Source organism: Lissotriton helveticus, chromosome 12 (assembly GCF_964261635.1).
Source record: "Lissotriton helveticus chromosome 12, aLisHel1.1, whole genome shotgun sequence".
In the NCBI taxonomy this organism is placed as follows: domain Eukaryota; kingdom Metazoa; phylum Chordata; class Amphibia; order Caudata; family Salamandridae; genus Lissotriton; species Lissotriton helveticus.
This window is the reverse complement of record NC_136073.1, coordinates 30,715,340-30,741,979: the sequence shown is the minus strand read 5'-3', so window position 1 is coordinate 30,741,979 and position 26,640 is coordinate 30,715,340. Positions and strand designations below refer to the sequence as shown.

The following is a 26,640-nucleotide window of genomic DNA, read 5'->3' as shown; positions in this document are numbered from 1 at the left end:
TTCAAAACTGCGAGGAGAGAAATTACATCACGTGAAAATGAGTTTATTAAAATTATGACGAGTGACAAAAATCTAAACATTACAAATAGCCTCACGTTGGGTGCGAAATATTTCTACAGCATTTTCTAAATAAGTGTGAGATTTTATAAATAGTTACGAAAAGAGGAAAAATAAAGACTAGTGAAGAAGATCACATATTGTCTGATAGCAAAATCCCCGAAAGTTGCTAATATTGTACGGATGCTTATCTCATCTAACATGGCCGTCACCTTCCGTTATCTTTGTCCGTCGTCGACGCTTATATCCGTCTGGCCTCCCGGTCGCTTTTTGCCCATCGTGGTCGCGCGCGTGTGACGCCGGAACGGCGACGGCGGCCGTGAGGGCTGGAGACAGAGAAAGGGGGTAACAAAAAAAGGGGGAGACGCTGCTCAGGGGGCCGCGCGGAGGGCCAGGGCAGGAACCGAAGCGGCGGACGAGGGTCGCCTCGGTAGGCCGTGCGAGGTCCCCCCGGAGGAAGAGGACGGCGCGCGGGGGATGAAGGAGGAGGAAGTGAGGAGGGGCGCGTGACCGGGAGAGGTGAGCGGCCAGTACCCGAGGGGGGGGGAGGGAGGGGGGGGGGGGGGGGGGGCCTCGCCTCGCCTCGCCTCGCCTCGCCTCGCCTCGCCTCGCCTCTAACCGTTCCCGACAGGTGTCCTGTTTGATGGAGGAAAGTGAGATTACCCGGGGGGAAAGGGGGCATGGTGGGAAGAGACGCCCCTGGGGGAGGGGGGCTGGGAAAACCTGGAGGAGTTGCAACTTTGTTGTGATGGTAAAATATCAGAGGCCCCTCCCCTCGCAGGGGTGATTGGAAAAAGGGGGGGCATAAGTGCCTTCCTCCAGACTTTGAGATGACAGCTGCTATTGAGACCCCCTAGGGCTGGCGTTGTAGCAGGAAAGCGACAAAGCAGAGGTGTTGATGCTTTTTGGCAGGGACTGTGCAACACCAGTTGATCCTCATTTAGTGTCCATAATTTCTTTATTTTAGTAAACTAAGTAAGTACCAGTGTCTTCCAGACATTTCACGATACTTGAGGTTCAGTGCATATCAATGGCAGTTCAAGTTAGATGAGTATTCCCATGTCAATAGCAACACCCTTGTCTCAGTTGTAACTTGTTGATTGCTGTTTGTGAATAAGGAGTGAGTGGTTGGTGGTATCGGTGGGCAGCTGAAGAAGTAGCGGCTGGTAGGCATTGGTTTGACGGCAAAGTGTGATGAGGTGCAACGTTGGAGAGTAAGGTTGATGTCTGGCCGGTGGGTCAAGAATAGTGATGCAGATAGGGGAGAGGAGCTGGCCTAACGACTAGGGCGCTCGACCTCGGACCTCGCCAAAAACCTCCTGTGATTCTGGGCAAATCACTTAATCTCCCCGTGCCTAAAATGAATGTGTGTCCGTCCTCATGTAACGTAACTGGTGCTATGTAAATCGCTCTGATACCTGATTCGGTTCGGGTCTAGTTCGCGCTATATAAAACTCCACAAAATAAATAAATAAAGCAGCCCTCTAGTGTTCGGAATAGTTTGAGAGTAGGGATGTGGAAGCATTGGGAACCCTCACCCCTCCCCCCCCCCCCCCCCCCCCCAAAAAAATACTGTACTTATATGATTTATTTTGCACCTGCTGGAACAACAACATTTCTACCCTCTGATCATTTCATCTCTCTAGCATGTGCTTACCAGTTGGAGCACAATAAAGTGCATTGTCATGGGGGGTGTGAGACGTTTTACGATTTAATTACTTTTATATCGTCTAGGCAGAAAATAGTTTTGTATCAGTACCTTAACCTTTCATTTCCAGGGTTTGAAGCAGTTTCAAGATATTTTAGGGCTTTTTGTTGGGTGTAATTTCTGATATTTGTTTCTCTTGTCTTCATTGCTTGATTTTGCTTGTGAAAAAGTGCCCCTCAGTCGTTGAATGTCACTGATAATTACACTGAAAATATGAAAATGTCACATAAGAGTCTGAAACCCTGGCAGCTATGCAGAAGGCGAGTCATAGTAAAACCAACATGTTATCAAAGGAATGTGTAGAGGGTGCATACAGTGATCATCATGGATGTTTAAATCAACTTGCCTACATGGAACACGCTTGGTACCTTAATATAAGGAAACAACCAATGAAACTAAACTGTTCACACTACGGTACTTCAGATTTCACAGTAATAATGGTGGATAGGTGAGGGGCTAAAATGCAGCATTTCTAGAACTGCTATTTATTATGCTTTTTTAACTTTCTCTCCGACGCTTATCAAGCCACATAATGGCCCTTAATTCCCACCCCCAAAAGTAGCATGTCTTTATATTTTGCATCTAAACCTAATTTGCGTGGCTCATTTGCCATTCCAACAGATACCCATCTCCCGTATTGTACACCTTTGATTAAAAGGAAAAGTGTTTGCTAACGTTGAATTGCAGCAACAAAAACCAGCATTGGCATAGCCAATAGGTCTCGCCTTTAAAACCATATAAGTGTTTAGCTAGAGTTATTGGCTTTGCCAATGTTGTAAAGCTATGTTATAGAGCATAAACAGCGAAATATCTCGTATCCTGTGGCACTTTCCGCATAATTATGAATGTTGCCACATAATCCATCATTTTCTGCATAAACTGCACATTATTACACAAAAAAATTCTAACTCAAACAGATCAATAATTACTACAATACAGCAACAGGTGTTGGCAGTGGAAGGCGATTCACAAAGAGTGACTAGTCAACTGTAAGTTTCTTATTGATGTGTTTTGGTGTTAACCTGGTATTAATGAGGTGAAATGTTTACCCAAACAGTGTTAACACAAGAAGAAAAATAACAAAATAATGAAGTGATGCTATCACAAAATGTGAGGCATAACTTTTTTTGCCACATAATGTAGTCAACCCTGCTGCATACTTTGGTTCTCCCCTGCCGTCTTAGTCTGGTGACCTTGCTGGTATACCACGACACTAGCAAACCTGGATGGGTGGTGCCTGCCAATGACAGTCTGTGTTGGAGGGGGCACAGACAGCCAGCCTCTCGGTTCCTTTGATGTGAATTCTTGGCGTTACTCTAGTCTAGATTTTATACACGGTTTGCAGTTAGTCGCACCAGAAAAAAACGAAAGAACTTGTACGCATGTTGAATACTTTAAACCCGATTGTTTTAGAAGCCAGCTGTTGTTATTTTGCGCATATTCCTGGAAGTAAAACTGACAAGCCGGTCTTCGAGCCCATGACCCTTATAGCTCTCCCTTGCCAGTGAAGTCAGGGCCTCCGGTGTATGAAATATGCCAATTCGATCTATAATATAGTAGTAAAGGAGCAAGGCTGTACGTATACTTTTATAGAAAATGTGTGGCAGAAATGAGTTCTGGCACAGGTGTTCGCTAAATCAATATTTTTGCTGAAGGCAAGCATTGCCTGCAGTTTGTTATATACCACTAGACGGTAATGTGTCTAGTGATACATTGTCTTATGCGCTACAGACGCAGTTCTGCACAGCTAAGCGCTATACATAAAGTATTATGACGGAAGGACGAACGGGCTCACCTGGATTCGAACTTTAACCTTCTGATCACCACCTGCTGTTAGTGTGAGCTCACAAGGTCTAATCACACATGATTTTATAGTAAAATAAGAGTCCAAATAAATGAACAGTTACAGCCAGGTGTATGTTTGCTAAAAATGCTTTGAGACTCATTTGAGGCAAGAGAAAGAAGAATAAGGCGCTCCGGTTTGAAAGAAGGCTCCCGACTGTAATTTTTGCACTCTATTTGCAATGCTCGTGGCGCAGTTTTGTTGGGAGTCCCAGCAGCCTTGCAGACGCTATTTCCGGTCAAACGAGCAGTGTTTACACTCTTTAAACAAGCACGGCGTGAAAGTGACCGCAAGACAGGCAAATGTAAACAAGCATGGCCACGCTAATTAGAAACAGATGGCCCCCTGCGCGCTGCTGCTCGTTTCCGCAAGGTGGATGTCGCTACACGCACAAGTGTTAGAAAAGTGCAGACCGATTCCAAAAGATAACCTCCTAGAAGCAAGCATATGAGTGACAATGAAACCAAACAATAGTAAATAATGGCAGGCTGTAAGCCCACTGTAAGTTAACAATATTTGCAGCAGTCTGCATGCACGGTCTAGTAGTCTTGACTTAAAAATTAGTTCTTGAATGTGAGCATTGGAAGGATACAAGTTATCCAATAACCAGGATGGTAAAGAAGCTGTGCTGTAGGGTAGGGAGACATGAGAAGGAAAGCCATCAATTAAGATGTATGAAATTGCGAGTAGCAAGAAATTCAATCAGTGATGGGTTGATCCAAAGCCCAGAATAATTATTTGTACTGTCCACAGTAGTTTAGTTGCTGTATTTGCTCAGTGCAGCTGCTGAATGTTAGAGGGTGTGGATTAATCCCTCTTACAGAGTAAAATCCTGAACCTTTCCGCATAGTAGGACAGAGCTGGAATTAATCATCCTACAAACCCCAATAATCTAACCACTTGCCAGCTATTTTCAAACCTTCTACCCCAATCCCGGATTTCGGGTATAATGTAAGCCAGGGGCTTATTGGACCAAATGATCTACTTCGCAAACAGTATCTGGGTTTATAGCCAGCAGAAGTTTAGAATGTAAATGTATCTCAGGGGGTTTTCTCATGGCAATTTTTGACAACTAGTCTTCTGTTGCTTTTATCGTTTTGGATCATACTGCAGCACACGATGCAGCTGAAAAGACACTACTCACCAGTCTAAATGAATCAATTGGGCTTTCCAGCTCAGCAGTCAAATGGATTAGTGCAAACACATATTGGTAGGTACTGCGGCGTTAGGCATTATAAAAAAATACGGGCATTACCTTTCGTCTCCCCTCTAGCTCTGTAGAGGCCAAACCTTGCTAGCATTTGATATGAATCAATTGTATAGTTCAGTTTCTGGTAATTCTTTGACATCCATGATCAGTTACTGGAACAGATGAAATGTTGACAAGAGCCAGGTCGCTTTTGGGTTTATGTGAAGAAGAGTTGAGGCGTAAATGCCTCAACTGTGGCAGAGCGTCCAGGAAGGTATTGAGCTATTAGCAAGAAGGAGGGACCAGATACGTGTGTCAACCATGGAAGGAAAACAGGGTCCTGTGCAGGCAGTGTGTCTAGAACAGTGGAACTGTTGAGTCGGATGAAAGATCTATGCCCACAAAATACCCAAAAGCAGTTTGGGGTAAAAACATGAACCCCAGGTGTAGCAAGAAAACTGGTAGATTCCATGAAGGGTGGATCATTATCTGCATGAAATGCAGTAGCAAGTAAAGTGCTCACTTCCGTCGTATGGAGCTCACAAGCTGTAGAGGAAAGTCCTGTAAGGTAGAGAGAGAAGTTGGGGAGCTACCATGGAATCCTTGGAGCCTACTGTTTAGAATCAGCCACATAATGTCACTTTACTTTATCAATGGAGACAAAACGATTGTCTTTACAACCAGCGAGCAGTGGCAATAGTAGGGTTCTTGTACCTTGAATGCAAAGGACTGGTACCAGTGCACGTTATCATGGGCCATATTCCTTTTTCACCGCAATATTCTCTCGAACGAGATCCCTAATTTTGGAATTTATCCAGAAGGCTCTGGTTGCTCCTTGATTTCGTCAGAGATAGATGTTTTCAACTGTTCGTTAGTTTGGCCGTCGCAAACGTTTTTAAAATCCTGTAAGACCGAATGATCATTTACGTCAAAGTGTGTGGCTTCCGGCATGATGTCCGTAACATAAATTTTGATGCCAAAGAGGACCTAGTGGAGTCCGGCCACCCAAAGATCTTTTAGGGAAATTATGAAGTGCTCTTTGTACCACATATAAGTGATGAATCCAGCTACGCCCTGAACCTAATACTCTAGCTGTTAAGGATCGCTTTAAGTCAGTTTGTCCTCTCAACCACCAAATTTCCATCAGTATGGTAGGAAGAGGAGCAATGCACTTTTATACCCTGGGAAGCCCTAGAATCCCTATATGCTTTTGAGGCGAAAGCAGGGCCCTGGTTTGAGTGGAATGTAGTGCATTAATGTGTCCCGATAAAGACTTGCAAACCTTTAATAACGTTGTGGCCACACCCAGAGGAATCTCAAGCATGAATCAACTGGGCCCTGGTTTGAGTGGAATGAAGTGCATTAATGTGTCCCGATAAAGACTTGCAAACCTTTGATAACGTTGTGGCCACACCCAGAGGAATCTCAAGCATGAATCAACTGCAAGTAGGATAAATTTAATCGCTCCTTCCGAATTAAGAGGACCAGAGTGGTGCAAATAAATGCAGCTTCAAGGTTTGTTGGAATCAACAGGTGTCTGCAGGGGGCGAGACACGATGCAACATTTAATCTGTTGACAAATGTCACAACAATTGACATATTTCTTGGCCTGTTAATATAAGCCATGCCAACAATAATGCTGTTGTAATAAGGAAATTATGGCTGCTGCATGTGCAGATGCAACACCTTCATGTGCAGCTATCACTAATTCTAGTCTTGGTTAGGAATCACATGATCACCAACTCTTGCAATTTTAGCGACAAGAGCATTTTGTTCGCTCAAATTATAAGTACATTTAGCTGGAAAGCTTCTTGACAAAGGGGTGCTTTTGCATATAGCATGAACGGCAGCCAGTTTAGTCATTTACCTTCATATGAATGCTCTCTTCACACCACACCACCTTAAAAAAATTGAACCCTCTATTCCAGCAGATGACTTTAAATCAGTTGTACAATCAGTCCTGTCTAGAATTGATTACGGTAACGCCACTCTTGCTGGTACCCCTAAAGTCCACTAACCCCTCTCAAATACATTCTTAACCTCGCTGCCAGGCTTATTACTGGCTGTAAGCGTTATGATCACATCGCCCCTGTTCTCAAAAACCTTAAATGGCTTCCGATCGAAGGCCGATCCACCTACAAGATCACCTGCATCGCACACAAATCCCTTCATCAAAATTCCCCATCTTACCTCTCTGACAAACTTCAACAAGCATTGGAAATGCAATAGGTCTCGCAGCATTAGAGTTAGTGCTTTTAGAATTGTTTATGGGTTTTTTGTTGTAAATCTTTAGCATTTTTATTTCTTGTAGCCAATGCTAAAGAATTACAAATCAAAAAAGCCATAAACAATTGTAAAAGCTTTAACTAAAAATCCTCTGAGACCTATTGCACTGTGTGAGCGTGAGGTGTTGAGGGTGAGTGAGGGTGAGGGTGAGTGAGGGTGAGGGTGAGTGAGGGTGAGTGAGGGTGAGGGGGTGAGGGTGAGTGAGGGTGAGTGAGGGTGAGTGAGGGAGGGTGAGGGGTTGAGGGGGAGGGGTCGAGGGGGAGGGGTCGAGGGTGAGTGAGGGTGAGGGGTCGAGGGTGAGTGAGGGTGAGGGGTTGAGGGTGAGTGAGGGGTTGAGGGTGAGTGAGAGTGAGTGAGGGTGAGTGAGGGTGATTGTGAGTTAGGGTGGGGTGAGTGAGGGTGAGTGAGGGTGAGTGAGGGTGAGTGAGGGTGAGTGAGGGTGAGGTGTTGAGGGTGAGGTGTTGAGGGTGAGGTGTTGAGGGTGAGGTGGTGAGGTGTTGAGGGTGAGGTGTTGAGGGTGAGGTGTTGAGGGTGAGGTGTTGAGGGTGAGGTGTTGAGGGTGAGGGGTTGAGGGTGAGGGGTTGAGGGTGAGGGGTTGAGGGTGAGGGGTTGAGGGTGAGGGGTTGAGGGTGAGGTGTTGAGGGTGAGGGGGTGAGGGGTTGAGGGTGAGGGGTTGAGGGTGAGGGGGTGAGGGGGTGAGGGGGTGAGGGTGAGGCTGAGGTGTAGAGTGTGAGTGAGAGTAAGAGTGAGGGTGATTGAGGGTTTCAGTGTTGGTGAGGGGTTGAGGGTGAGTGAGGGTGAGGGGTTGAGGGTGAGTGAGGGTGAGGGGTTGAGGGTGGGTGAGGGTGAGGGTGAGTGAGGGTGAGGGTGAGTGAGGGTGAGGGTGAGTGAGGGTGAGTGAGGGTGAGGGTGAGTGAGGGTGAGTGAGGGTGAGGGTGAGGGTGAGTGAGGGTGAGGGTGAGTGAGGGTGAGGGGGTGAGGGTGAGGGGTTGAGGGTGAGTGAGGGTGAGGGGTTGAGGGTGGGTGAGGGTGAGGGGTTGAGGGTGAGTGAGGGTGAGGGGTTGAGGGTGAGTGAGGGGTTGAGGGTGGGTGAGGGTGAGGGGTTGAGGGTGAGTGAGGGTGAGTGAGGGTGGGTGAGGGTGAGTGAGGGTGAGGGGTTGAGGGTGAGTGAGGGTGAGTGAGGGTGAGTGAGGGTGAGTGAGGGTGAGGGTGAGTGAGGGTGAGTGAGGGTGAGGGGTTGAGGGTGAGTGAGGGTGAGGGTGAGTGAGGGTGAGGGTGAGTGAGGGTGAGGGTGAGTGAGGGTGAGGGTGAGTGAGGGTGAGGGTGAGTGAGGGTGAGGGTGAGTGAGGGTGAGTGAGGGGTTGAGGGGGAGGGGTCGAAGGGGAGGGGTCGAGGGTGAGTGAGGGGTTGGGGTTGAGGGTGAGTGAGGGTGAGGGGTTGAGGGTGAGTGAGGGTGAGGGGTTGAGGGTGAGTGAGGGTGAGGGGTTGAGGGTGAGGGGTTGAGGGTGAGTGAGGGTGAGGGGTTGAGGGTGAGTGAGGGTGAGGGGTTGAGGGTGAGTGAGGGTGAGGGGTTGAGGGTGAGTGAGGGTGAGGGGTTGAGGGTGAGTGAGGGGTTGAGGGTGAGGTGTTGAGGGTGAGTGAGGGTGAGGGTGAGTGAGGGTGAGGGGTTGAGGGTGAGTGAGGGTGAGTGAGGGTGAGGGGTTGAGGATGAGGGGTTGAGGGTGAGGGGTTGAGGGTGAGTGAGGGGTTGAGGGTCGCTGCATCCCATCTTCCGTGTGTGTCTAAATGTCCAATGTGGTGAGGAACCATACGTGGTAGGTCTATCTCTAGACGGAACCCGTTATGCTTGGGTTAGCAGCGGTGAGTAATGATGCATCCAATAGTTCTGGAGGGCCGCCTTGATAAGGGCCTCATGCATGGAACTGTTGTGGAACAAGGAAGATGTGTAAGCATGGTACTAGAGAGCTTCTTGAGCAACAAAAAAGAGCATAGATGGGAGCTCGAATCATGGTGCTAACAGAGGTGGCGCATGTGGGAAGGTCTCAAAAGGGTGTTGAAATGATGTCAGAAGAAAGAAGGAGATGCGCTCAAAATTGGTCTGAATAGTATTAAAAGCATAGTAAGAGAGGCATGATAATACATATGGAATATCAGAGACATCAAAAAGTGGAGGACAATGAGTGTAGAGCGGCCGGCAACTCCGTAGGTCTAAAGTCCTAGCCGAGAAAGGCCCTCAATACGTTATACATGGGTGAACAGGGAAAGGTATATACATAATAGAGATCTAAGTATGAAGAAAGGTGGTACAATTTAAAACGGATTAGCCGATCTTCGTGGTGTGCATGATGGGGTGGGCCGGAGATGGGGACAATGGGAGATGATGCAAAAGTAATGCACACATTGCGGAATGCACGTTACCAAATGGTGTGCATGCGTGAACGGGGGCCGGTAAATAACAAACAAAAAAAAGCGCACTTGGGCATGAGTGCAAAGTAAGGCATGTCAATGCTGGAACGAACCAGCAGCAATGCCCAACATATCCCTTCACAAGGGGTGCGAGGGGGCTGGTGGGCGCCGGGTCCTGCAGTGTTAGCAGATCCCAAAGCGTGTGAGCGTGTCGCCTCTGGAGAGGTGTGTCATCCATTGGCTCAGTAGGGAGATTCTTTATATTGGAAGAGTAATGGAAAGCAACGTGTGATGGGGTAAAATGTCAATGGTGAAAACGAGGAGAGACTCCCGTCGACGTGCCCCGTCATACACGATTCAAATCGGCTGGTCGGTCTGCGTGTTACAAAGAACGTTCGGCATGCCGATTGACGGGCCTGTGGCGAGTCATGATAACCATGGGAACGAGAATTCCCAGTGTAAACAAAGAGCGGAGATAATGTCAGCTTCCCCCCGAGAACGTGTGGGGCTGTTGGAGGCGGGCGCTACATAGCTTATCCAAAGGAATATGTGTATATGGGACAAGAGTAAGTAAAACAAGTGAAAGCGGGATGTAAGTAGGGGGGAGGAGAAGTCTGGGCAGGCAGGATGACTCAGGGGAGGGGGCGGAGCGGGGCAGAGCGGCATGTGGGTGTGAAGAAGCCGGGCCTTTGAAGTGAAGCTAAGCTTCACTTCAAAGGTGTCGGAGGAATGCGGGCGGCTGTGCACGCGCTTTTAAGCTCAATGCACATGCGCATTGAGCTTAAAAGTCACGGGCACTGCAAGGAATCGCCACGATTCCTTGCAAGTTAGATAAAGAGTCGATGAGCCCCTATAGTCTCGCTTGCTCGATGCGCATGCGCATCGACAGGCGAGACCTAAAAAGCAGGCTGTACTAGAACAATGAGGAGCACTAACGCTCTTATCCTTGTCCCTCCTCTGTTAAAAAAGAAATCAACACAGTCTTGCTCTTTCTCTGTTAATGCGCCCTCCGTCTTGAATGCCCTTCCCAAAGATCTACGTTGCAACCCCTCCTAACCCTGCGTTAAAAAAGACCTTAAGCTGCTCCTTCTCAATAAATACTGGGGTTCTTAATTTATTTTCACTGGCTACGAATTCCTCCCCCTTACACTGTCAATACTGGCCTCCCTTTACTTAGTTTCACTCCCTCCCTCCTCCCATTCCTTTCTTTCATCTCGAACACCCACCGACACCCCCCCTTTTTCTTTTTCTGATAATACCCACCTCCTGCCACCTGCTTTCCACCTATCCCGCACCCTCCACAATTGTCCTTCACTCTCTCGCCTCCACATCTTCTCACACACTATATAATCTTTACCGTCTTCCAGCTCTACTATTTTCTATCTGTTATTTGATTTAGATCTTCCTAATTTAAAACGTTCTTAAAATTTCTAATTGCCCTGCCTCATTTCTCAATGTACTAAGTTATTCTGTAATTCTGTGTTACCAAATCCTGTAAAGCGCTCTGATACTCTTGGGTCCAGCTGGCGCTATATAAAACCTTTTAAATACAAAATAAATATGAAAACGAGTAATCGCAGCAACTGTCGCAGTCGAAACTGCATATTTGGTAACTTTATCTGTAAAAGACTTACCAGCAGCATCTATTTCAACACACTAATGACTCAATTTATGAATTACATGAATGCTAAAACCTATTTGTGAGGTCCACTACCTTCATCCAAAGCAGTTTATGCGTTATAGTTATTCCTTTAGAATCTCTGAAACCATTCTGGTGCCAATAATGTAAATGATCATTGAGACTGGACACAGTAATACAAATCACACCCTGTAAGAGTGGGGAATTCAGGATCCGAAATATCTGGTGCCAGAATGACTGCTTTTAGTTCAGCCAACTGTGCAGCACAGTCACCAATGGATTGCTTGCATGATTTTTTGTGTTTGGAACTTACCATTCAACATCTCACTGTGAACAGTAGCGCGCACCGCTGAATATTAGTGCTTGGTGCCTGTCGCAGGCTGGGGCTGCGCCATCATTATAAACGATATATTTATACTGCTTAAGAGGAAAAAAATTGCTAGGCATGCAATAGACATTATTGCAGAAATTTTGTTTAGAAACTGGGATAAAAAGGCAGTCAGTCTGTAGCTGTTAAGGATGTAGCCCATTGTATCCAACGTGGATGTAAGGCTTTCGCTTTAGGGACACTTGCTTTTGTGACAGCCTCTAAGGCTAGAATGGGAGTAACGACAATGTGTTTCCCTTCTACAAGTGGCCTCTCTTTAATGACAGTCATTTGAACTGCAGTCAGGATTTTTTCAGTCAAAAAACGCATTTCCGCTTTGGAATATAAATGTGATTTATGCTATTGGCACAGTTTCACCTTTGCTAAAGGTGACCTATGTAAAGCCAATGGCACCCAAAACTATTTGGAGGGCCAAGGTTTGTGGTATTGACAAATAGCTGTTGTGTTGCAAGCAAGTCAGATTGCAGTGATCGGAGTATGTCTATATGAGCTGATGTTCAATGTAAACTGGAAAAGTCAGGATGAATTAATATAATTGTTTAATGTGTTGTGCATAGTCAGAAATGTTATGTTATATGGAATTTGTAACGCGCAGAATTACTCTTGAGTATCGTGGCGCGACTGTAAGTTCTGCCCAAATTTAGGAATCGGAGTGAGGATGTTTTTTAAAAGTGTATTTGGTGGTAACAGAGCACACTTCTCTAGGAAGTGTGGTGCAAGGCTCTTTCCCTCATGGGTAAGTTTGCATCCCAGAAACAGGGCACTTAGAAAAGCTTTATAAGATTTCTTAAAGTTGAATTTGTAGCCATAGTCCTCAAATCCCAATATTATGCGATCCACTTTAGCTAAATGTGTATTTAATTAATTGTCTGTAAGGTAGATATCTATGTAGGACAATGCTTCTGGTTCAATAGCACGTAGAATTGACACAATGAATGCAGCAAACAGTCCCGTACTATTCTACCCCATGGGGAGTCAGCAAAAGCGACATTGAGAGCCTAGCACAAAGAAGGCAGTCCAATCCCTACTTTCAGGTGCTATATTCTGGCAGAAAAACCCGTTGTAAAGATCAGTGTTTTATATTTATTAGTCTGTTAAGTGCCTTACTATGCGTATTTTGTGTTGCAAATGGGCGTGTATGATTGTTTACATTTCTTTAGTCTCAGATAAGACGATAGGAGTGGTCAGGCTTAACCAATGGAAAAAGAAGGGAGTTCATTTGGGAAATACAATGCTCAGTGACACCCTGTTATTCTAATAGTGAGAGTGTATCTTGGACTGGAGCTTTAGCTTCTCGTTTAGTTTGGTATTCTGCTTACACTTGTGGGCTGGACTTTAAGGAGAGGCATATCTCAGACATGTTTGTGGTATAACACTGGGGCTTGTGCAATATCCCATTGAGATTCGTAGGCTTTTTTGACTTACTTAGGTAGAAGCCCAGAAAATGACGGTATTATTACAGCCTCACCTTGTGGGGATTTGTGTCCAATCTCCAGGGGGTCGATCGACCTCTGCTAAGAGAATGTAATTAAATGTTCCCAGAATAATACATGTATGGTGTGCTTGGTCACCCACAATTTGTATATCCAAATCATATAATCTATCTGGAGCGCCTACGTACCTATCTGGGGTTTCAATGATAATATATTTCAGTTGCATTCGCCGCCAGAAACTCCTGAAGATTCTGGTGCACCATACTGATCTCTGCCGCGCTGTCGAAGAGTCACCGCCCACATCCTGTTCTGGAGGAGAGTTCTCAGTGTTCTTCTTTTTCTGAAATCGGTGTTTAAACTGAGGACGTTTCTCTTTCTTGTTTATCTTTGCGTCAGACGAGCGTGGAGTCCTTATTCAGTTTCATGTACTCCTATCTGCACACCATCCTGTCTGTCGTTTATCCGATGAATCCTGATCATCTTGCCTCCAAAGCGAGTGGTCGCTCACCTCACTCCCTCCTGCACGCATCACTGGTGGTATCGTAGCGCCTTTCCCTGCCTTGGCATTGCCGCTAGCGCGCACCTTCGCCATATTATTTACATAGCGCGTTGATTGTCTACATAAGCTGCTGAGCATTACTGTAATTATATTTTGTGTTCGCTGTGCATTGAATTGTGGCATGTAATTGTTGTGACTGGGCATAACTCGAGAGTGAAACATTATTTGCATAGCGCTTCGTCTCCGCGCTTGAACCCGCTCCCACTGTGACAGTCCCTGTTACTTTAGCGCTCCATTGCTCCTTGTTTGTTATTGTTGTTGCGGCCATCTTCTAGCTGACCAGAGCCCTCCCTCCACCTCGCTCACGCCTCCCAGCCGCCCCTCCCACGCTCCGCCCCCTCCACCATCCATATATGACCATTGACCCTACGCGCAGCGTCCACGCGCAGCGACCGCGCCCCATCCGCGCCGAAGGTGCGCCAAAGGTAAGCCCGTCTACGCCCGTCCGCGCCTGGACCGCGCCCAGCGCCAGTCCCCCTGCCCCTCGCCTTGCCCAGCCTTCCCGGATTACCTACGATGCCGCCACCCTCCTAGCCCTTAACCCCGGTCGCGCCCCCAACTGCGTCCAAGCCGCCCCTGGACACACCCATGGACCTTTCTCCTGCTTCTCATGCAAATTCATCGGCACCAACAACATCTCCGCTACGACCACACCACAGATTCCCGACCCCAACCACCTACAATGCATCCTTCTCAACACCCGCTCGGTCCACAGACACGCCATTGACCTATGGAATCTACTAGACACCACTTCTCCGGACATCGCCTTCCTAACGGAAACATGGATGAATGCTTCCTCCGCACCAGACATCACCATTCCTGAAGACTATAAGATCACTCGCAAAGACCGTACCAGCCACACAGGAGGAGGAATCGCTATCGTCCATAAGAAATCAATCCGCATCTCAACCAGTTCTGACGCCAACCTCGCTAACTCCGAACACCTTCACTTCCAGATCCACATCGACCCCAAAACCACTCTGAGGCACCCTCCTCTACAGACCACCAGGTCCCCGCGCAAAATTCACGGACTTCATCACCCCACACGCGCTCCCCTCCAAAGACTACATCCTTCTGGGAGACCTCAACTTTCACCTTGAAAAGATCAACGACCGCAACACCGCCACCCTCTTGGACAACCTCGCCAACCTCGGACTTAAACAACTAGTCACTTCCCCCACCCACATCGCAGGTCACACACTCGACCCCATCTTCACATCCAGCAATCATGTCTCCTTCAGCCACACTACGAACCTCCTCTGGACTGACCACAGCTGCGTTCACTTCACCTACAACAAACCAAAACCCAGCATCCACCTCCAACCCACCCTGCAAAGAAACTGGAACAAAATCACCCCGGACCAAATCTCCGCATCGCTCCTTCAAAACACCCCAGCCCTCTCTTCTAACGCTAACGAAGCCGCCGCCAACCTCACCCTATGGTTATCCAACACCGCCGACACCTTAGCACCACTGAAAAAACGTCAAAGCAAACCTGGCAGCAAGAAGGCCTCATGGTTCAACGATGATCTCAAGAAGTCCAAGAAAGTCTGCCGCTCCCTTGAAAAGGCCTGGAAAAAAGACCCAACCACTAGCACCAAGGACGCCTTCAAAAACGCCACCCGCACTCACCACCAACTAATCCGAAAAGCCAAGAAAACAGCATTCAAGGATCGACTTGACAACAACGCCCACAACAGCAAGGAACTTTTCAACATCGTCAAGGAATTTTCCAATCCCTCGGCCAACTCCAACGACATCACCCCCTCTCAAACCCTCTGCGACTCCCTAGCCTCATTTTTCCACAACAAGATTGCAGACATCCACAACAGCTTTGACAACCAACCCGGAAACCAACCCACCCTACCATTTGCTGATCATCTTCCCCCCGTGAACACCCTCAACGACTGGAACCCAATCTCCACTGAGGACACCATCCGCCTGATGAACTCCATCCACTCAGGATCCCCCACAGACCCATGCCCTCACCACATCTTCAACAAAGCAGACTCCGTCATAGCACCGCACCTCCGAGACGTCATCAACTGCTCCTTCAACTCCGCCACCTTCCCGGAAGACTGGAAACACGCTGAACTCACCGCCCTTCTGGAAAAAACCCACAGCGGATCCCACCGAACTCAAAAATTACCGCCCCATCTCGCTTCTTCCATTCCCGGCCAAAGTCATCGAGAAAGCTGTCAACAACCAGCTCGCCGCCTTCCTCGAAGCCAACAAATCCCTCGACCCCTCACAATCTGGCTTCCGAGCAAAACACAGCACTGAGACCGCCCTCATCGCAGCAACAGACGACATTCGAACTTTACTGGACAATGGAGACACAGTCGCCCTCATCCTCCTTGACCTCTCTGCAGCATTCGACACAGTCTGCCATAGCACCCTCTTACAACGCCTCAATAACATCGGAATCCAAGGAAAAGCACTTGAATGGATCACCTCGTTCCTCACCGGAAGAACCCAGAGAGTCCGCCTTCCACCATTCAAGTCCGAGGCCTCTGAAGTCATCTGCGGCGTACCACAAGGATCCTCACTCAGTCCCACCCTCTTCAACGTATACATGAGCCCCCTCGCGGCCATCGCACGCCAACACAACCTCAACATCATCTCTTACGCGGATGACACTCAACTGATCCTTTCTCTCACCAACGACCCCAGCACCGCCAAAACTAACCTACACGAAGGAATGAAAGAAGTTGCCGAATGGATGAAACAAAGCCGTCTGAAACTGAACTCAGACAAAACAGAAGTCCTCATCTTAGGTACATCCCCCTCTGTATGGGACGACTCCTGGTGGCCGGAAGCCCTCGGAAAAGCACCCATCCCGACAGACCACGCACGGAACCTAGGCGTCATCCTGGACTCTTCACTCTCAATGAACAGACAAGTCAGCGCCGTATCCTCTTCCTGCTTCAACATTCTTCGCATGCTCAGAAAAACATTTCACTGGATCCCCTCCGAAACAAGGAAAACAGTCACCCACGCTCTAGTCACGAGCCGACTGGACTACGGAAACACCCTCTACGCAGGTACTACCGCAAAACTCCAGAAGAAACTCCAACGAATCCAAAACGCCTCAGCCAGGCTCATATTAGACATCCCACGCAACGAACACATCTCTGGTCACCTTAAAGACCTCCACTGGCTACCCGTCAATAAGAGGATCACTTTCCGACTGCTTACCCACGCACACAAATCACTCTACGACATCGGACCAGAATGCCTCAACTCAAGACTGTCCTTCTACACCCCCTCCCGCCAACTACGTTCTTCCAGCCAAGCCCTCGCCACCGTACCTCGCATCAACAAGACCACCATGGGGGGCAGATCCTTTTCATACCTGGCTGCTAAAACATGGAATTCACTCCCCGCTTACCTTCGCCTTACCCAGAACCACCTAGCATTCAGAAAGCAACTTAAAACGTGGATATTTGACAAGTAATCCTCCTCCCCTTCCTAAGCGCCTTGAAACCCTCTGGGTATGTAGTGCGCTATATAAATTATATGACTTGACTTGACTTGACTTGAAAGGAACAAGGACAAGTATCAGTATACTGATACCTATCAGGTGGTTTAAATTTTGTGCGATCACGTACGTTCTAGTGTCTGTCAGAGGGCTCGGGTTAAGCCGAACATCCTCAAAACTGAGTTTTTTTTATTAGGTTTGGGTGTGTCCCATCATTTTTTAACAAACTCTGTGTGTTACTTGGCAGTGTCCTTGTCGGCACCAAGTTTGCCAAGATGTGTTTTATTTAGTCTGACCCCCAAATTATCACTAGGTATGGAGGTGTATTTCTCTGCTGTAATTATAGGTAGTTCACGTTCCTGGTCAACTAGTGCGACCAGCATGAGCTGTTGGTGTATACCCAAAGATAATGCTTTACCTTTAATGTTAGCTAGAATCATTGAGAAGAACACAGGAATGTTTCCCATTCATTTTTGTCCCCAAATCCAGGGCAGAAGCTGCCCTGTGTTCATTTTGTATTTGTTTCAGCACCTCCGGCAAGACTGTCATAGGTGGAGTACCATGAATGATGGTACAGACTGCGGTAAAGACTGCGCCCCAAGTGGTGCAGGCACTTATTTGGGGAACCATCCCAAAGGGTAAGTACGTAGTTAATATTCTATGTTTATCTTGTGGTCCCATAAGGGGAAACACTGCTTCAAACAGATTTGTTGAGCAATCCAAAATGGTATTTCATCACATTTTGTGGGAATTTTACCCATAATTGCATTAATAATTACAAGGCTAATTTGTGGTACAGCAGGCAACTGTTTGCCCTGCTAGAGCTGCCTGCGCAGGGACAGCTATCGGGGTATGCGTAATCCATTGAGTTAAGCGTCTAAATAACCTTACTAGACCATTTTATAGTGGCAGCTTCTATTTCGCATAGAGAATTTGTACCTTAGGGTATGGTGTATAGCCAGCTAGCACCAGCCATGTGGCTCCCTCCTCGCTGAGTGTTCTGTGTGGATATAGTCCAGCACGTGTACTAGGTAGCCTCGGTGCTATTTTGTATGCTACCAAACACAAGATGATATTCCTTCCTGCTGGTATGTTCTGTATCGAGTGGGGGTGCAACGTCAGTGTATGTTTGAAATTTTTTTACGGTAACATCCACAGCTGGAAAATGTTCCCAAGAATAAAAAATTTCCAATCAATAGCCATCGCGGACTACCACTACGAGCATGGACTTACGGTCTGAAATTATCAGCTATAGGTATAGGCTGTGGCGCAAAATTTACCAACAAAGGAAAGGAAACCGAGTGGAAACATTAAGATGTGTATCCTTTGAAAGATTCAACCTTGAACAATCAACAGACAAAATGTAGCTATTTCCTAAAAATTCTGCAGAGGATTAATCCCCAACACCACAGACGTCTCCTGTAGAGGTGTATAGGGTACTAAGGGCACAAGTTCTGCTCAGTAGACCTGTTAAATACTTCACCAAAGCTGGAAGAGCCATGTTGCACAGATCATACTGGTAATGCATAAATGTGTTAGGACAGCATGCCGTTGGAGTCTCTCTACGGTGCCAGTGCCTGTCAACCCAATCCTTGCTAGCTCACTGTGCCTAACTTGAACTACTAATCTTTCCAGATTAACCGGTGATTTCGGCAACCTCAAACATGACTCTCCAGTTCCCAAAGAAAACGTGGAAACTGATCCTCCCCTTTTGTTACTCAAGCATGCATGCCTGTAGTAAACCTAAGAAAGACATAAAGAAAGTTTATAATATATTTAGGGCTTTGTTTTCCATTTTTACAGATAAATACAGACAGAAAACATTGTTTCCTGTCTGTGTTTTTTTAAGTGTAAAAATACTGATAACTTGGCTTCTTTTGAGTGACTCTCCATGATGAGGTTAATGACTTTCAGACCAATAGCTATGCATGGGGAGTTACAAGCTCAATGAGATTTGTGTAAATTGCTACACTTCGCAACATGTATTGGTGCTAGTATGCACATTTTTAGGTCTCTCCTATGCACGGCGCATGCGCTGCATAGAAGGAGACCTCTTGGAATCAATTTCTTTTTCTCCCAAAAATGTGCACGCTTTGCATTGCTTTCAATGGCAACGTGTGCATGTTTGGCGATTTCCTTGCTGGAGCGAGCTTTGGCGACATCTGTTTGTAATTAACTTGCAAACAGATGGTACCCCTGCTTGCTCCCGCAAGTGTATCCCTGCTCTCGGCCGCATTCTTCCAACCCCTCCCACTTCTTATTTCTAATCTTTTCCCCACCTTGGTTTTTAACTTATTCCCTTGCTCTAGCTGCTTTGATTCATCGCCAGGGTGTAAGCCTTCCTTCCCTCCGCCGAAACTTCTACATAAAAGTTAAAATTATATATTTTACCTGCTCTTCCTCACTTCCTGCAACGCGTATGTATTTTGCAGGTCTGCGCATTCCCTCTGCAACAATGGAAACGAAAGATCACGTGACCATGGAGCAACAGCCAGCACTGGGGCCTGTTGTATTACATGCAGACTAGAATGAAATGAAAATAACTCTTTTATAGCGCATGGCTACCTGGAGGCATCCCAGTGCACTGTAGAACCACACTAGTTCTTCGCCAACCACTCCGCTGCGTTTAGCTGTCGTGCCACGACTGACAGGCCACGAGCGCGCGCCCACCTTCCTACAGCGACTGCCTCGCGCGTTCTAGGGATGCGCACACTATATTTATAGGAGCGACAGGTCCAGAGCGCTGTTGGAGGTGCGTTTTCCTCTTTCGTTATTTTGTTGCAGTTTTATATAGCGCAAGATCTACCCTAACAAAGGTTTTGCAGCTCTTTCCATGTACACCAGTTACAATCACAATAATATATTTAGCCGCCACTGAGACTCGAACCTGGCTTTCCAATTCCAATGTCGCCAGCTCTGACTTTTACTTTGTAGGTTTATGTAGTGTGACCTCGACCAGAATGTACCGGAGCATACATAAGCACCAGTCACATTACACAAGGACACTTTCATTTTTGGTATGCCCGGGAGATTAGGTGATTTGCCAGAAGCACAGATACTGAGCCGACTCAGAGGGTTGAACCTGGTTCCCCAGCTCTAAAGACGGCAGCTCTGGCCGTGAGGCCAGATCTTGAAACCATGGTAGAACCGATACGAGTGGTCTGGCCTTAAGCAGATATCTCTTATGGTGTGCGAACGTTTATTTTCCAGTATAAAAACAATTCTAAAAACAGCCCGCTATAAATAACTGTGCTCAAGCTATCAAACGATAGTCCTAGAGAGGATGTGGCGTGTGGCCAAAGATGCTGACTTTAGAAGTAAAAAAACGTTTCAATTCTCGGCAGCCGCTCAACATCCTGTGTTTCTGATCAAACACTTAACCTCTCAGTGCCCAAAAAAACAAGCTTTTGCAATGCAATAGGTCTGTCAATTACATGAATTTGAGCTATTGGCACTGTAAATGAAAAGGCCTTTTATGTTTTGCTTTTTAAAACATGAATAAAAGGCATTGCCATTTACAATGCTAATATCTTAAACTGTCAAAGCACTGAAACTCCAGAGCTGGCCTGGCTGTCGCTGTTGAGAACCTGCATCCAGGCGCCGTCACTGCCTCTCGCCTCCTTCCAGCCGCGTTGCTGCTTTCCATGATTTCACCCAAAACAAAGAGTCCGCAGCGCCGCTCCCAGCAACATCGTAAACGAGCTTTGGCATAGCCAATAGGTCTCACGCCTTTGGGACCTTATTAGTGTTTAGCCATGCAACGGTTGATATTGTTGCACCAAGGATATTGTGCTGCATAACTAAATACTTATAAGGTCCCAAAAGCGAGACCTATTGGCTATGCCTTTGCTTGTTTCAGTGTGTGTTTATTTTACTATTTTTGGATGTGTAATGTACGAAAACCTGGCAGACATCAAAGTATGAGTGCATGTTTAGTTGTTGAATAAATGTGGAAATATGCAAATTTTCTCCTCATCTGTGCACCAAACAAATATGGAATAAATTCCAATAAGGGGGCACAAAAAAAATTATGGATAAATGACGGAAATGTTGAAAAATAAATACTGTAAAACCTGGAGCCCTAAATATATTTATTGAACCTATTGTCTATCACGAAGCAAAAGTGCTGCGGTTACTAACAGACTGTATAGGACAAACATCCCAACCATGACAAATTCTATATTGTCTAGGTCTACCCTTACTAGGTAAGCACAGGGATATATTTGCAATCTCTGGAATTGGCCTACAACCTCATACCTGGTGCATGCAGTTAGGTGGGCCGCATCATTAGTGTAAACCTTAGCTTACGCACGGCTGCTGGTCAGGTACTCCTATTGTTCCAGAATTCTCCTCTCTGCTTCTATTCTCCTCTCTGGCCCCCAAGAGGACAGGATAAAGCTTATATGAAAGATTTATTGTGCTGGAGATGCAGATGTGCGACCGTGTTATGTCTAAACGTTAGTAACTGTTGCTGAATGAGCAAAGAAACAGTAAACTATTTTGTTATGTATTGCCAACAACCTTGTACAAATTGTGTAGACGAAATCCCTAAAAGAGTCCCTGTATAACGAGACATGTACAGTGTATTTATCTGATTTGTTTTATTTTGATAAGGCTCACTTCAGTTGTATTTCACGTATTCACTTTCATAACTTTTTTTTTTTGGACACGTTTCACACTTATGACAATAGCATTGCGCACAGTTTAATTAAAGGGTCGATTATGTACTTTTTTATTCTGATTGAGTGTGCCTTTTATCTCAGTTACCCCTGACGAAGGCCTGTGGCCCGAAATGCATTGTGTATAGCTTTTTATGGTGATTCACAAAGAATTGTGAACCGTTCAATGAAAGCTTGAATTGGCACTATATTAATTTTGTGGATTAAAAGTTGTTTGGAAATTTTAAGAATAAACACACCAGATTAAAAGCTTGAAAGAAACTGTTTAAGCGAAGGGAAGACTGTTCATTAAATTAAAATTGTGAATTAAAGTAGTGCTTCCACATAATCTAGTCTGCTGTAGTATTGCTTTCTCCCGCTACTCTTAGAGCAGATTGTATTTAGCAGTTCCAGATATGTCCGTCATCTCAGCCAGTTCTGCCCAACAGCCCAATCTTTATCCTTTTGCACTGTTATCCTCTATAATTCTTAGATACTGCATTTTAAACAGTTCAGTGCACAATTATCCCCTTGTATACACCATTTTACCCAAATACGCTGTAGACCCTCACAAATGCTGTGTCCTAGCAATAATAAATTCATTTGGCTTCAGTCAACATGTTGTTTGGTTCTAACTGGCGTTTCACACCCATTTTATGTACAGCGCTCTGAAGCTCTGTTGGTTAACGTTTGTGCCATATAATACAAATTGATAATTCCAGTGTACTAGCCTATGATAAAGGCATCGGTAATACAAGCTTTTTTGTGCTTGTGCATCTTTGGGTTTTCAAGTCAGTCCACCTCAAAGTATGTTAATTTGAGCTGCTTACACTAAAAACAAAGATTGTTGTTGCTGACGAGAGGTGATAAAACCAGGATAAGTTGATTGTTACCACTGCGCTGTGCGCACACTACTTTTAAGATCTTTTCTGGAGTGTTGTGTAGTATTTTGGGTCGCATCTAGTGCTCAGGTAGCCTGACTCCTCCATGCCCCATTAAACCTCTTCCTGGAACATGTGTTCTAGTGAATAACTTGGTAATTGTGGTTCGCTCTGCCTTATCCTGAAACCCATGCTTCTACGCTCTGTTTAATCTTGGGTAAATTACTTTACCCAGCTACAGACCAGATCCCTCCTTTGCCGGGCCATTGAGGTGTACATTTGATGCACGTGAATAGCAGGTTACAGATGTATTAAATATTGTTGTGCTATATCTGATGGTACATGTAGGTAGCACACTGAAATTCACCTTTTAGGTCAAGTAAGCCACAAGGACATGCTGTTACATACCAGACAATTGCACGTGCCTTGCTTAGTCCTTTTCAGCAGTACCAGCGTGTTATGAATCAGGAGTTTATCCTAGAGACCAGCCAGACTTTACTTTGGAGTAGATATGGTGTGGTCACTAAATTTACTTACCAATAGTATAATCCTAGCTGTCCCACTTAACTACGTAGGTGATCCTGGGCAAACTACTTTGGTTACAGCTCAAATTATTTTCCTCAAAGCACTCAGAAGAGATGAAAATGTCATTGTCAAGTGACAGATAAAACAAAAAATGCATGGGTTTCTCCATTGCTTGTGGTTAGATATGTAGTTATCAACCTTCTATACCATACTTTAAGCATTTCCATGGCACTGTGCTTTTATACTCTTTATCAGTCGAGGTGTTTTGGGCTCTCCCTGGACCAGTCGTGAATTTTTTGTTTAATTTGTTTATTCTTTGTCGGGGCCAAATAAAAAAAATTCGGTTAGCTCCTTGGCAGATGATTAGGATGATCACATATATAGTACAATATCTGACAATTATGGATTAAGTTTGTAGGTTATCTTAAATTCAGAATTGATTCTTAGTGTTTTGTATTGATCTTAGAAGTATTTCAGCAGTGCATTGTCCAATATGTTCCTGTCAGTTTATGAACTTTAGGGGTTGGGCCGTGGGATGCTATGGTACAATGATGATTATACCCTTTGTAGAATTTAAGATAGGATTTAAGAGGAGCCTTGGGAATAATTAATGAACCCAGGCTTCCTTCTACTGCACTGCTGTTAATGTCACTAATCCCAGTCATTTCTCCTTCCACAGGTAGACCGTCACGATGAGAGAGAACATGCAAGCAAGAAGGTTCTGTAAACCTGCAGGCTTCCGTGACACTAAACTCTACTCTGTACGCAAGGCAGACAACCTAGCACGAAGGGACAAGCTTCGGCTGGCCAGAGGGCTGGAGCCGGAGGTCCCCTCTGCCAAGGCCACTGCTGGCTTCCAGAAGCTGATGAAATATGGTGGCTGTGTCAGGCAAGAGTTGGGCCATAAGGTTCGGATCCAAAAGCAGCTACCTAGGAACATAAACACCTCTGGGAGTGTGGCGAATGATGAAGACAGTTGGGATTTGCCTATGATGTCTGGCTGGAACAGCTCGGACCTTGGGAGAGTTGGTGCTGTGAAATCCAAACACACCATGGATGTGCAAGGGAATTCAAAGGGCCATTGGCCCTGTGCAAATAATGTGGCTCGTGGGTCTCCGGTGGATCGAAAAAATAGCCCCAGGTTTGAAAGGGGGGATGTAGTGCCTGGCAAAACTTTGCGCAAGAGGGGCATTCGGAAAAACCGACGGGCATTTCTGGCGCACATGATGCTGTATCATTTGAAAAAATCGGCGTTGACATTCCATTGGAAGATCTGGCGGAAGGGGGGAGGCCGCCGAAGGAGTATCGGCTCCAAGCGCATCCGGTCCTCTGTTTCCTTGTCCCCGGCTTCAGAGGCTGATGAAGACCTGGGTTCTGCTTATTGCCCATCAAAGAAAAACTGCCTAGGTCCCCGGGAGTGCTGTGAGCCACCACTGTGCGGGAGAACTGCACCAGATCACACTCCTGTGCGGCTGCAGGTTGGACATGGGTCACGGGTACAGCCACACACCAACCTAAGTCCCCCTCATCAGTTTTCTCTGGTCAACTGTAGCCCCTCGCCAGGCCCCAGTACAGACAGACTCCCACACCACTATGGGTATCGCAGAAATAATTCCACACCAATGACTGAGTATAATTGTACAGGCTATGTGTCGGCAGAGACTAATCATTTGCAGGGTCTCCTCAACCACACCGGCGAGAGCACCAGCAGGTCTCCCCACACCGGTCTCCTGAGCTCGCTAATGACTGAGGACGAGGACGCTGGGGAGCTTTCATCCTTGTATCCACAGTACACAGAGTTGGAGAAGGTAACCTTTGATGGGGAGAGCGAAGAGGACCAAGAGGCATTGTATCACGGGATGGATTCCCAGTCCTCTGGGGAGCTGAAGGGGGATGCTTCGCTGGATGGTGACTCTGGTAAGGGCTGTAATTAATGCTGGGCATCTACAATTTGGGAGAGGCATCTGGGGACTATTAAACTCTTAATCCCAGGGTTTGAGGACCATTCTGTTTGAGTGTAATGAACTGCCATAGATTTCTTTCCTGCCATTGGTTTAGATGTTCCAGCATGAGCTCTGGGACTGTGAACAACTTTTTTGTTGTTGCTTTCTTTCCAGTCGTTGAGTATCCGATCCATCTTCAGAAGATTCATCGAAGTCGCATCCATAATTGTTGCTATGGTTTCCATCCATTCTAAGATTGTTGCTTTACAGGACTCTGTTCTTACATAGAACTCTTGTGGGGAACTGGCATAAAGAATATGCCCTTTTAATTCTGCCCCAATAAGAACAAATACCTGTGGTCAGACTACCATTGGGTCTCGAACTTCTGCCGGTCTCCAGAGCATGAGGAATCGAACTGCTTGGCATGCCAGGTGTTCAAGAATTAAAAAAAGATTAAATATTGCAGGGAACATTACTGGGTACTTTAGACCCCACTGATCTACTTGCTGCACTATGATTCAAAGAAACCAAGGAGAACTACTGTGAGAGCAGAGAACTGTGTAGTGTACCAGCAGCACAAAACAAAGTGCCCTGAGCTCCTCTCAGAGGATCGAACATAGATGGCAGCCTACAGTGCGTTAGGTAACCCACAAAAAGGACAAGGACAAGGACAATGCTGAGTTACCATTCCTCTATCCGCAAGAATCAAGACTTTGGGAATCGCCCTTCAAAGCAGTCTTTGAGGCTGAGCACTGCTCCCAGGGGAGTTTGTCATCTAGACACAGGACTAATCATAAGACACCCTCCAGCTTTCGTGTTTGGCACAAACCCTCTCTGCGTTTAGCGGGTCCTTCAAACTGAACGATTTTTGGGATGAGCCACAAGCCTCTGCATCATCTAACTCAATCCTCACTGTCTCGGGCCAGCCACCTACAGAGTGAAAATCTGTTTGAAGCAGACTCCAGAGCTGGCCCCTATATGCATCTTGATGCTAAGGCCTGAGTCTAGTGACTCTCCATTGTCATTGATCTCCGAGAAGGCCAATGTAAGACAGTGCAGGATATATATGCATCCCCCTGAGAGAACTTTTGCTCGGCCTCCACCTCAAGATGACTCATACCCCAGCCAACACCTTGGAATAAGCAGAAACTCCTTTTCGAGGAACAAATGTATAATAAATTGCTCTTACAGCCTGTATCTAAACAGAGTAATAACAAGGACACCAGTCTTATACCACAACCATGCCCACCCACTTATCAACTTCTATATCGTCCCCACACGTGCTCATAATGAATTCAGAGCAGCTATGACTGTTGCAAAAGAAAGTACCGACTCTTCTGAACAATGGTGGTATTGAACCAGTGTCCCAAAACCAGTGGGGCCCAAGGAAAAGACTGACCTGCGGCCTTAGCTGGAACTCTGGTCACTAAATCGCTACATCCTGTCTGAACACTTCAAAATGGCTGCCCTTCAGGATGTCATCCCGCTCTTGTGCACATGATTCCCCATGGTAACCCTCTGCCTCAAGGATGCTCACTACCACGTCCCCATACCTCTGGTACATGACCCATACCTCTGTGGTGGTAAGGAGACCACCCTACCAATTCAAAGGTCTACCATTTGGGGTTACCACTCTCCTAAGGG

The 26,640-nt window shown here is 46.3% G+C and overlaps 1 protein-coding gene across 4 annotated transcripts in view; it reads left to right on the top strand.

Moving 5' to 3' along the window:
- Positions 1-293: 293 nt before the first annotated feature.
- The window catches only part of SENP3 (SUMO specific peptidase 3), a 134,678-nt gene continuing 108,331 nt past the window's right edge, over positions 294-26,640 (top strand). Inside the window, exons 1-2 of one of the 4 annotated variants that reach the window (XM_078670511.1) lie at positions 294-576; positions 23,733-24,970. In XM_078670511.1, coding sequence (XP_078526637.1) covers positions 23,746-24,970 — 1,225 coding nt within the window. In that variant the 5' untranslated portion in view covers positions 294-576; positions 23,733-23,745. Of the gene's footprint in view, positions 577-681; positions 1,033-23,732; positions 24,971-26,640 lie in introns of those variants that run through there. The other 3 variants (XM_078670513.1, XM_078670514.1, XM_078670512.1) reach the window with 3 other exon arrangements.